The 13,035-nt window shown below is 42.7% G+C and overlaps 1 protein-coding gene across 1 annotated transcript in view; it reads left to right on the top strand.

The window, feature by feature from the left end:
• cacna1bb (calcium channel, voltage-dependent, N type, alpha 1B subunit, b) overlaps window positions 1-13,035 on the top strand; it is a 135,663-nt gene that overhangs the window by 66,389 nt on the left and 56,239 nt on the right. Inside the window, 9 exon segments of the mRNA XM_034546505.1 lie at window positions 1,502-1,591; window positions 3,951-4,172; window positions 4,269-4,381; window positions 4,482-4,594; window positions 5,131-5,262; window positions 10,807-10,879; window positions 11,192-11,309; window positions 11,789-11,856; window positions 12,043-12,149. Coding sequence (XP_034402396.1) covers window positions 1,502-1,591; window positions 3,951-4,172; window positions 4,269-4,381; window positions 4,482-4,594; window positions 5,131-5,262; window positions 10,807-10,879; window positions 11,192-11,309; window positions 11,789-11,856; window positions 12,043-12,149 — 1,036 coding nt within the window.

Below are 13,035 nucleotides of genomic sequence, written 5' to 3' on the forward strand. Positions count from 1 at the left end.
TTAGGCATAAGGGTAAGAATATCAGGGTCGGCCAATCAGAGGGCGGGTCACACCTTCACCAATCTAGAAAGAAATATGTCGTGAACCAAAGGATTGGTTCTCGACTACAGAGGGAGAATGACTGCTCAGGTAGACATTACTCCACTATATCTTTACCTAGCAAACAGTTGTTTGCTGCTATATTAACACTTTTAATATATATATATATATATATATTTTATTATTTAAATAGGTAACACTACAGTAAAAAGGAAAGTAAGGCGGTTCCTTAGCTTTACATTAATCCCTATTGCACAACTGCAATATGTGATGGTAGAAGCCATGCCAGATAACCATCAATCATATAATGACCACTTATAGTGATGTTATTTGAGTGGCAATCAAGGTTTCCAGTTCCACTTTATATTTTGTCTTTAATGTAAAGGGAGCACGCTGCAACTCAGTTCTCTCTCTCTTTCTCTCTCGCCCATGATGTCAGTCCATTAGGCCTGGTGTGAGGGCAAGGGTTAATTAGTGGGATTTACAGCTTTAGTCTGATTGGATTTGCTGAAGAAAATTCCCAATACCAAGCTCCCCAACACACACACACACACACACGCACGCATATGGAAATGTGTTTGCTATTTTTCAGTTAGTTACATATCAGGGATTAAAAAGTCTGAGTCCACAGCCATAGAAAACCACTCTAATGTTGTTAGAGCAGAACATGTGGAGTTGCCCCGTCAGATGAATGGCAGGTATGAGTAGTGGAGCAAAGTGCCAATCATTGCTGACTGACTTAGTAGTGGTGATTTTTTATCATTATTTGTTTAAAATTATATATCTACCGTTAGATGTAATTAAACAGGTTGACTTCCATCCCACCCACCACTCAGGTGACACGGAGCTGGTCATGTGACGGTCGAGTTCACGTTGCGTTGGCAGCCTTTTCATTCCAAGGCTTGCTTCAAGCACGAAAGCGGAAAATCTCCAAATGAAAAACATGATTGATGCCTGCTATTCATATATTCCAATTAGTTCACCTCTACACTTTGCCACACACACATAACCTGGACATAAACCATATGAGGGTTGTTTCATTGAAATACAATTTTAAAATGCTTGTTTTTCATGCCATAATTGACATCTTTGTTTCACAAATCTATGTTAAAGAAATAGTTTGTCCAGAATAGTTGTGTTTGGATTTCCATTTCCAGTTTTTTTTCTTTTTTGCTGTCTTTTACTTCTCTTTCAATTAATAATTAATACATAAATGTTTTTTCCTGAACATATCACTCACAATATATATATATATATATATATTGCAATCTCAATCTAAAATGTCAGAGTATGCTGTCATAAAACCTACATGCGATGTCCAGGTTTCATAAATATCTTCTAGTTTGCCAACTGCCTTTTTCCTCTGCAAAACAGAACATCACCATTCCTTCATTGCAATCACTGTATGACATTTAAGACTCATACATGAGTATTCTTCCCTCCCTCTCTGTTCTCTTAACAGTCCTGAAAAGAGGCAAAGTCAAGAAAGGTATAAACGACCTGATCGGCGATGAGGAGGGTGAGGATCCTTTTGCAGACATCTCCTCCATTCGTAAGTCTTTTTATCCACAGCCTCCAGCACCTCACCTCTGACCTTTGCATGCTGTCTGTTCACAGAGTCGACCTTTACGATAAAAGCCACCAGAAAAGCCTGTCTCCTCTAATGAACAAAACCATGTCCTCTGACTCTCTAGTCTCCATTTATCAAATTAGTATGTCATGTCACCTTTATAGTATAAAAGAAGTTGTGAGCTGTCTCACGTAAACGTCAAAATGTACACGACAGAAGCAGATTCAGCTTTATCCGGATCTGGAGACCTAAAGCCGAGTCTACTGACTTCTGCAGACACATATCACCTCGAGGGAGAAGAAGTATAATTAACTTTTATAATTAGACTGTTACATTAAAATAGCAAGAGAATCACCTGCAGACTATTAGAATGAGTCCACAGAAATATAATAGGATTAGAACGGACAGTTTTCTGTGGTCATTCGACAAGTATGAAAGAAAACGGCGAACGTTGTTAGTCGTTATGGTTGCAACATACGTAGGTTGGGCCTCGAAGTGTTGTCGCGGCTTGCAGGAAAGAGAGCGCACAAGATAGCTTGTCCTTCCACAGAGAGGAGAGGAGAGGAGAGGATAGGAGTGACCCAGCGCTGTTCAGTGTAGCAATAAAGCATGGCAGAATTTACAAGTTAGCTAATTAGCCCGCTGCCACCTAGTTAGCTAACTAGCTTTCTAAATCCGCCATGCTTAATTATCATCTTGGGATAGCAATGTGCCTTCCTACGCTGTGACAAGAGTTAAGTTGTTAAAAGTGACTCATTTTCTCTGGCTCTCTGCACTCGTTTTAGTCGTTACGGCAAAACCTCGTCGATTTAGCCGCTCTGGCCCTCCTGCGACATTGGTTTTCATGGAAATGTCTCTCCTACTTCTCTTCTACAAGACATTTTATGATAGGATGGATTTTATGGTCCAGCACAAAGACAACATGTCATTTTGTGGGTTGGAAATGAGAACAAGCGTGGTAATTGAAACCGTTTTGTTGCCTTCGCTACTACTTTTTCCTATCTCATCTCATGTTTCTTTTCCGTAAAATCAAGTGCCAAGGGGATAGATGCACTGCACAGTCAATTTTCGTCTCTCATTTCACTTGTTTTCTCGCATGATGCCTGCAGTCCTTGGGCATTGGCTCAAAGGTATTAGGTGCATATTCTTTAATGAGCAGCTGCAAGACAAAAATGTGATTTTTACGCTTTTCTTTCTGTCCCTTGTGTAGCTATTACTATTTTGCAATACTTTTATCAGTTTAAGTTTAAGGGCAAAGACCTCTTTCGGTGCTTTTCAGCAGGTGTGAAGCTGAATGGATCCCTACACGATCACACTGTCACACTTCTGTCATATAAAACTTGAGGTCCTTGAGCCCTCATGTCCTGTGACTGGGTAAACTCTGCACACAAGCACATGGTTTTGGTTTTCAGTTTCGATAACCGGACACACAAGTGTAGTCCTGGTGAAGCTTGGGAACGCTGGCAGAGTCTGGAACAGTGCAGAGACGTCATTATTAGAAGGAATACAGCATCAGCAGGTTACATGTCGGGAAGCTGAAATAGTAACTGAAAGGGAAGGGTGTGATATTCTGCAAGCAATTTTCTAAGATGACATAGGGAAAAAATTTAATAATCAAACCCAGTTCAAACTGGTTTTACAGAGATTTGTGGAAGTATTTCTTGAATGGAAGGATTGCTGGTAGTTACTGCACCAGAGAGAAGTACCACAAGCACGTAACTCCCTGAAAAACTACTTCTATGTTCTCCATCCATCCATTTTCAATACCGCTTATCCTCATTAGGGTCGCGGGGGCGCTGGAGCCTATCCCAGCTGACATAGGGCGAAGGCTACTTCTATGTTCTTTCATATGGATTTAACAAGCAAGATATAACATGCAATTTGTATTTGGATGAGCTGTTAGACAGATTTCTTCTTTCCTTTGGAGGAAACCAGGCTAGTTGTTTACCCCGGCTTCAAGTCTTTATGCGAAGCTAAGCTAACTGTCTCCTTCACATCTATGGTATCCAGACATGAGAGGGGTATCAAACATCTTGACACCGGCAGAACATCTTGTTTTTACTGGGAATAATTCCCATCTTGCTGCATTGCCGTCCAATTGTACATGCCGGTGTGGGCAGTACTCCGTGACATCACTGTTGGGTGTATAAGGTCCAACACATTGGGCTCTTTCAACCAGAAAGGGCAGTGAAACACTGCTTTTAAACCAGATAAGTTAAAATATATACAGAAACATAAGAACTGTAAAGCAGGGACCAATGTCAAAGCGCACATTTCCTCTCTCCCCTCTCCATCATCATCATCATCATCACATCATTATCATAATTTTCATAATTTTCAGCTCCTCCTGGCTCTCCGTTTGGTCGGGCCAGCATGAAGAGCAGCGGTAAGATGGATAGCTCCTCATACTTCCGGCGTAAGGAGAAAAGGACCCGCTTCTTCATCCGCCGCATGGTGAAAGCTCAGAGCTTCTACTGGATCGTTCTGTGTCTGGTGGGCCTCAACACTCTGTGCGTGGCCATAGTCCACTACGACCAGCCCGATTGGCTCACAACGGCCCTCTGTAGGTCACACGTACAAACACGCACTCGCACCCCTTTACGCTTTTTGATGTCGATTGCCCTTAAAGACACTTTCTCTTTGTCCATCTTGAAAACAGACGCGGCCGAGTTTGTGTTCCTGGGTTTGTTTCTGACTGAGATGTCCTTGAAGATGTACGGCCTTGGAGCGAGGAATTATTTCCACTCCTCCTTCAACTGCTTTGATTTTGGGGTAAGCTACCGTTAACGGTAAGTTATTCAACTTTAACCACCAGTGCTAGGTCTGTTGTGGATGCTTATTGGTCACTTATCCTCTGCTCTCCTTTCTCTAGGTGATTGTGGGAAGTATTTTGGAGGTGATCTGGGACATGATCAAACCCGGGGCCTCGTTTGGAATCAGTGTGCTGAGAGCTCTGCGACTGCTCAGGATATTCAAAGTCACCAAGTGAGCTCAATTCTCAACACACGCGTGAAACTCTGGACAATTAGCTGCGTGTGTCTAAAATCAATGTGCAACATTGGTGGAGTGTGGCTTTAATTACCTAAACAACACATGTTCACAGCGTAAACCCAAATGAGTGGTGCTAGTTCAATAGACATAGTCCTGAATGAACAAACACACCCACGACTAGAACATCGCAGCGTATCTACAACGAATTCCATAAGCGCTGTGAATGCTTCTCTTGAAACCCTACATTTTGACGACGTTGCAGTTTTTCCTCAGGGCTCTAATATAAATGTTTTACCCTCCGTGACGATCCTGTTAGAGTTGGCAATCCTTTTTTATTCTTCATCAGATTAACTTAAATCCTGTGATTCACTGTAACTGGCAGCTGAAGACCCTGACGCATTGATTGATCTATGCCACCTACAGCTCATATTGCCATTTGTTTCTCTTGTTCCTCCCCTGTTTTGGATGTTTTTGTCTTTGTCTGAATTTATTTGTTCAAAAAGTGAAAAGAGTTTGCTGCTTTCTGCCAGGTACTGGAACTCATTGAGGAACCTCGTGGTGTCCCTCCTCAATTCCATGAAGTCCATCATCAGCTTGCTCTTCCTCCTCTTCCTCTTCATCGTGGTCTTTGCTCTGCTGGGCATGCAGCTCTTCGGAGGACAGTGAGTAATCTTACCTGTGCTGCTCTCCTCCTTTTATCCACCTATTGAACACAGACACACACACAGATACATCCTCTCCCCTTCTCCTATATCCATCTCTTTACCTGACCCCCTCCTGGTGTGTGATCCCCGGCCCGGCGTGGCGATGTTGACAGACGGGAGGACACAGCAGGTAGTTGGCAGAGCAGCAGCACCGACTGTGGCCCTTTGATATCACTCTCAGCAGGAGCTCCATGTCATCTAATGGCAGGAACACCTCATGATTCTAGGCGGGCTGCAGTTAATCAAAGGCCTGGCATCTTACCCTGTCTGACTCAACTGATACACACACAGACTTTCTATGTCCTCACAACAACAGTCTTTATACATCTGTGTAGTTCTTTAATTTACAGCCTATTGGTGTATCCAAGCCCTAGCTGTGAAACCTGAGCCTTTGCAGTGCTGTTTAAATTTCGCAAGGACAGAAAACCTTTATTTTGTACCTACAATGGGGGAATCACGCGAGAGAGATAAAAAAGCATGGTTAACATGCTATGGGCAGATTTTTATTCTCCATTATGACTCAAAAACAGTGGATCCTACTCTTCCCAAGGGGCCGCATTATAGAGACTTGTAGTAGACCCTTACAAAGTACGAACTGTTGCATTAAACTGGGAGAAACTAGTAGATTGCTTCTTGAACTTTGACCCTCTCGCTCATATATCCGCTGTGTGAAGGACGGGGTCAGAATAGCCAGAAAAGCATGCTGGCAGAATGTGGTTAATCTGGCAGAGATCCACGTGAGATTAAAGGATTTAAAATCTTTTCCAAGGGAGGTTTATCTGCCAGTAATTGGCTTTGATATTTATTCATGAAACAGTTTTGTTCAACAACGATGTTGTTGCATGTGGTCACCGCTGTGACAGGTATTGTACACCCTGCGATGACATGCCACCTTCGCATGAAGTCATGTCTCCTCGGACTGACGGCCTTCACAAACGTCACGCCACAACTGGGTGTCTGCGAAACAGCAGGCTGTTGCCATGGCGCCGAGCCTAACAACAGTGTGCGCCATCGTTAGCATGGCATTTTTCCCCTGGTGATGGGCAAGTGCGAGATGAGTCTGACGTCCACATGGTGCTTCCAGCCAGCCGAGCACATCAGACCGAGAACACGGTCTAACACGGTGTCAAATGATTTGATTTTCTTGAGTAAAAAAAGAAAAGAAAAAAAAAGTCAGTCTTCTATTCTTGTGCTTGCTGATGATGTCAGTTTTTGTTTCAGAAAATTTTGAATTTGATCAAAATTAAAGAAAACGCAAGGAGATAATGTCATGTCTTTCAACTCTAAATAGAAGATTAAATGGCTCATTAGGGATGAGAGGAGATGCTTTCTAATTAATATTCAGACTTTATTTTTGGCACAGAGATTATGTTCCTGCTCTCAAAAAGCATAATCTCTTGGTAAAATTGTGAAAATTGAAAGATAAACAGCTTGAGACAGGGGACCATCTTCCTGCTGAGACTCACAGGACAACGCAGACAAAAAAAAAGATGAGCTCAAAGGAAACGTTCAGAATTTACCTCATTTGAATTTGTTTTTTCTGGTTGCTGCTTTGTAGCGCTTTAAAGGTGCAAACCGTCTTTGTTCAATTCAATTCAATTCAGTTCATTTTGTATAGCCCAATATCACAAATTACAAATTTGCCTCCGAGGGCTTTACAATCTGTACACATACGACATCCCTGTCCCAGGACCTCACATCGGATCAGGAACAACTCCCCAAAAATAACCTTTTGTTGACTTTGTCAGAAACAGTAGAGATGGCGTTTTATATTTTCAGCTCAGTCCTTAGTGTGCAGGCTCAGTGCAACCTCTTGCTTGGTTGTCCATCACAATTTGTCAAACTGGAAGGATGTCAATCGCCGCACATTTCTCATACAACAGTGGTTCTGATTTAATTCAGAACCACAACAAATGTCTAACTTGTCTTCTAAGGCAGCGCTTGTCCCCGGGCTATGTATCACATGAGCAGCTTCTTAAAACAGTTCATTTTTAAGTTATCATTTAACCAACCAGTTATTAAGACCAACTCTCAAGTTACTCCTCAAACTGATCATCGGGTTTAGAGGAATTTGTTGGCAACACGTTATTGTAGGAAGCGCCATGGTTACCTTAATTGTTATATTACATTATATTGCCTATGTCGTTAGCTTCCTGGCTAGCTAACTTCACATGTATATAATATATTTGAATTTCAGTTTCTTACTTTATTTAAAAATATTACCACAGTTTATTGAACATAACACAACACATTTTATTGACATTTTGGAGAAGCTGCTGCAGTTTTGGGTCGTAATAATAACAACAGCCGTGTATCTCTTTGTATTCAGACCTTCCAGATGGTGTATTTATTGACTTCTCTTAAAGCACTAGGATGTCACGTGTGTCTTGATTCATGTCACAGTCGCAATGCTTGGCAGTGTGCCATTTTTCATATCAATATCATCCAGCCGTCGTCTCCAACCCACTTGCACATGCCTGTGTGCTCTCAAAGATGAGTGTTTCACTCAACTACACAATGTAAACCTGCTGCTGCTGTTTGAAGGATTAGATATGGAAAAGGCCAGGGCGTGTGCTCGAGGGGAGTTTGGCCTCACATGATTCTTGTTTTCAGGAATTGATTTAATGAAGTCCCCGTGGATGTTGTGCGGAAGCCGGGCAGCACGCTCCCATTCCCTATTATCAGAGTAAACAGAGGTCGGCACGCAGCAGCAAGCCGCCGTCGCTCTCCACACCACCGGGCCCGCTAATCCTCAAGAAGGGAAGGGGGGAAGATTGGTGGACATCGTGGAGAGCAGAAAGGGAAGGAAGGAAGGAAAGAAAGAAAGAAAAACGAGGAAGGCGGGGAGAGGTAGAGGCTCATGGGAAATGGATAAAGTGGCGAAGAGATGAGCAATGGCTTAAAGTAGAAAGGGGTCGGGTGATCGAAGGTGCAGTAATAGGACAGAGAGAGACAAATGTAAGGAGAACAGGGCGGGGGGCGGGGAGAATATGACACCAGGGGGAGGAAAGGCTTATTGAATTAATAGCCCCTCCCCCTTCTCCCCCCTCTCTTCCCGCCCACCCTCATCTCCCACATGCATGCACAGTACACATTAGAGCCAGACAGATACACGGTGGTCGATATTGTTGGACTTCCACTGGTTCGTCACATGGCCTGAAGTATGCCGAACAAAAAACATGGCCTTTTTGATGATGAATCATGGCTTTTTGATGAGGCCCAGGCTCGCTGTCAGTTCATCCACAAAGCCATTTCTTCGTGGGCCCATCTTTGTGCTCATGTTGAGGAGAAACAGCTCTCCACAAGCTCACAAATCTGTGCAGACGGTCGTTGTGGTAACAATCTGTGCTCCACTGCCTCTCCTAATTTCTTTACAGGCCCTTCTGCCTCCTCCATGTGTGCTCCTCCCCTCTCGCTCCTCTGCTTTATTTGACACCTGATTTGAATTAAATGGCTGTTCGTCGTTCGAGACATCTCATGCATTCCCTACAGCAGAGATAATGGTGACATTTCAATAAAAAAAAGGTAAACATTTGATCCCGTATGAAGATCATTTTGCGAACATTTCTTCATAAGCTCTGGCATGACTATTCCTTAATCGTGTCAATCAAAAGATATTCAAGAAGGAAGGAAATGTTCATATTTGTCGTAGTTTAACACTAACCATCTCAAGCATTTAAACAGTACTCATGTTTGTCCTTGTTCGGTAAAAAGGATTCAATGGGCTCTATTCTTGTCACAGTGCGTGGAACATTTTGAGCATCTTTGCCAGCAGAGGTGCATGTGCTGTCGTACTCTTTATTTCTACGCCTGTTTGGCATTTGCGCGCTGCAGTTTCCTCTATTGCAAAATATCTGAAGTACAAAAGCTCACGGAGCTTCATCAACTTCCTTTAGTAACTTTGGATAAGTGCATGTAAGATGTCACAGCACTGATTTAAGTGACACTGGGCCATTACGACAAAACAGAATGTCTCTACAGTCAAAACAGACAAACACAACTTTTTTTGTTGTTGTGTTGAAAAAACAGAGAGCCTTTTATTGTCTGCCAACAACTTTATAACAACACTTTATATGAGTCGGCAAGATGTTGTGGGTGCAATTCAAAGTCCTAATAACAGGATAGTCAAAGACAGAGGTGGATGTAGAGACACTCATCTGTATTTGAAACGAGTGTAGGATTATTATTATTATTATTATTATTAAGTGGTGGAGCATCAATGGCAGACTTGAGTAGAAATAGTGGCATTCAACAAAATGGTGTCACCAGCACAAAAACAAAGACTTTATTGTACTGATTGGGAGGAATGATGTGATATATTGCATAATGTGCATAGTGCTGGGACGAAAAGGACCCCTGTGGTATTTCCATTGGTGATTTCCAGATGGTTTGATTTAACATCAGCCACAGTGAGTTCTCCCTGAAAGAAAAACGTGGACCCCAATTGAGTGAGGCATCGTCTTTATGATCTAAAACTATGGTTCCCGGTCCTTTTTGACGTCCCCCGTCTGACGTCCCTCGTCTGACCCACAGCACGGACGGATGTAGTCAGTAGGAGCCCTTCATCAACAACTACCATCACGAGCCGACACGGAGAAACTCAAATACCCAGATGCCTTCAGCATGCTTAGTATCACGGATAGTTTTTAAAAATGACCTCACCTGGTGAGGTTTGAGGAACTTAAACTTCCATCACTCCAGGTTCTCCATATTTGGTTGATAATTGATGGCTAACATGCCCCTGTTCCTCATTGTTGTACATGTGACAGGCGTCACACGGTGCAGCCCTGAGTTGCAGAGCTGTGGCTCCCTGGTGACCGGTGTTTCCTGCTGCTGCATGTTTCTCCACATCTCCATCTGTCTCATCCATTATCAATATGAGACATTCTCCTTCACCTTTGGATACACTCGTCTCTCCCTGAAGCTGTGAAGGAATCTGAAGAATACACATACACCCATGCTTGTGTTGTACTTCTGTTTATTCAAAACCTTTTAGGGTTTCATGGTTCAGACTTTGTTTAAGGATTCGGTTGTGGTTTTGATGGTTAAAGAAAGAAGACGGTTTGTTTCTGCTTGAGTCTTTTGTGTGTGTTTTATTTTGTTCATAATTTCCATCAGTTCTGGCAACAACAAGTCTTATACTCACCGGCAGTTAGATGATTGCACAACAACACAACAACACAACAGTTTAGCCAGATTATATTGCTCTTGTGGATCTCGTGAATCGAAGTGTCACGGACAAGCAGATGAAGAAGAAGTAAGAAACGGGGCAGCTGCCACTCACAGTGTCACGCTTCTCATCTTCTCATGAGCAGAAACATGATGCTCGAACAGCAGCAGGCTCCTATTGGTATTAAATTAATATGTTTTATTAAAGAAATGATAAAAATCTAGCTTCTGCTGAACTGCAGGGAGATGCCTTTACGATCTGACTGGGACTACAGTTTCATTATGTCGTGTTTTCCTCTCTTTGTAACGATGTTCTGATTCTGATTCTTTTAGGTTTAACTTTGAAGAAGAGACGCCAACAACAAACTTTGATACCTTCCCAGCGGCCATTCTCACTGTGTTCCAGGTAAGACCGTCACACACACACACACACACATACATACACACACACACACACACACAGAAGGTGCACTTCATACCGTCTGAATAAAAGGGAGAATATTTACTTTTTTGAAAAAGAAAGATTGTTATCACTCATTTTAATTAGAGGGAATGGCTGGTCTGTGTGCCTTCTGTCCCTTAATGAGCTCACTGGTAATCCTTCAATTAGTCCGCGCTCATAACCCCTCACTCGGTAAAGTAATTTAATTCAACACAGATTTGCACGGGGCTTTACAAACCCGCCCGTGTCCCATCTGACTCTCTTCGTCTTCCTCAGATTCTGACTGGCGAGGACTGGAACGCCGTGATGTACCACGGGGATCGAGTCTCAAGGGGGCGTTCGTCGAGGCATGTTCTCCTCCGTCTACTTCATCGTCCTCACGCTCTTTGGAACTGTATCCTCTTTGACAGCCCGCGATTAAAACTGCAAGCGCGTCTGAGTCAGAAGGAGCAGGGTCAAAACGTGAAAAATGGTTTCAGGTCCAAAAAATGTTGTTGTGTTTCGGTGTTCTTCCATTTATTTTTCATGCTTTGCATTCAGAGGAAATAGTGTCCATCAACAGCATACTCAACATTTTGCAATCTAATTTTGAAACTTTTAAATATTAATACCTCAGATTCCTGAATCTCAGGTATAATTAGAAATGTGGTTTGAATGCTTTCTGAACTGGGACACATCCTGAAAGTGTAAAACCTCACTGGAGGCTGCAGCTGTCCTTATACCCCATTTACAAACATTATTAAAACAACAGACCGACAGTTTTGTTCATCAGTTGTGGAGCAGAAAGGAGTGAAGGCCAAATGTGTATTAAAATCAGATAGGAGTTATTTACCAAGTTAAGAAACTCTGCACTTTCTCCTGAGTCCTGTTCAGACACCCTCCTGAATGTCTTCTTGGCTATCGCCGTCGACAACCTCGCTAATGCACAGGAGCTGACTAAGGTAGGTCTGAATGTTGTATTTTAAGACGCATTAATAAAACAGAGCAAAATAAATGTTGTAGCTCCGCTTCCTACTCAGTGAAACCCGTCAAACCGGGCACCTGAGAAAAGCTTTGCATGTCCACGGGGCTTCCATGTGTTTTTGTTAAAACACATGTTGACGTCTTTGCGGTCACTGATGCTCAAGGATGAAGAGGAGCAGGAGAAGGCGGCCAATAAGAAGCTTGCCCTGCAGAAAGCTTTGGAGGTGAAGGAAGTCAGCCCGATATCTGCAGCCAACATCTCAATCGCTGCGTAAGTTTCCGAGCATCTCTCTCCTCTGACAGCAGCTCCGTTTGTCCCTCTCAGTCTGAAACGTCTCCGTATAACTTTGCACTGTGTTTTATCTCCTCCTTTTATTTCCACTGTGTTTTTTTATGTCCTTGGTCATTATATCCCCATTGTCTACCTTCTCCAATACTTAAAGCAAATTAGGAGGCTTCATTCAGCAATATATGTTAGTTCCCCCCCCCGACACATTCTGCACTCGGTCGCAGTAAACACGTACAAAAAACCTTTGTTTCGGTTTAGGGAACAAAACCACTTTGGTTTTCCAAAAAACATAATTGGGTTATAAATGAATCCGTGAAATGTATATAAAGCGTCGGTATGAGACACCCTGGGAATGAGGACGGGCTGGTTTTTTCTTACAAATTGAAGTCTTTCAATGTTTTCTTGGCGTCTTTAGTGGCAAAGTGTAATTCATGTAGACTCACTTTAATATACCAGAAATATGAGACATATAATAAGATAGAACTAAACCTTCATCTTCACTGTCATAAGTTCCCATTTTCTCTCATAGATAATCACAGGCATGTCTTCAAATACCCAAATACAGGAGCTCCTGTCATGCACAAAACTTTGGCCCGCCCCCTCACCACCACAGGCCTGTGATTGACAGGTGTGGGGACTTGTGTCGACGAGGAAATCATTTAACACTATTTTTAGAGCCTAGATGAACACTAAAATCACGAGTCCGTCAAAAAAGGAAAGTGGTGGTAAAACGGAGAGTTCTCATCAGTGATTCACAGCCTCGATCTGCAATGAGAGGTTAAAATATGCTTTCCTTTGACTCCCATCCGTTCTGTTAACGTGAGGACAAAACACATCACGCCAGATACATTTGATTGTGTGCTGTATA

The sequence above is a fragment of the Cyclopterus lumpus genome, chromosome 12 (assembly GCF_009769545.1).
Source record: "Cyclopterus lumpus isolate fCycLum1 chromosome 12, fCycLum1.pri, whole genome shotgun sequence".
Taxonomy (NCBI): Eukaryota; Metazoa; Chordata; class Actinopteri; order Perciformes; family Cyclopteridae; genus Cyclopterus; species Cyclopterus lumpus.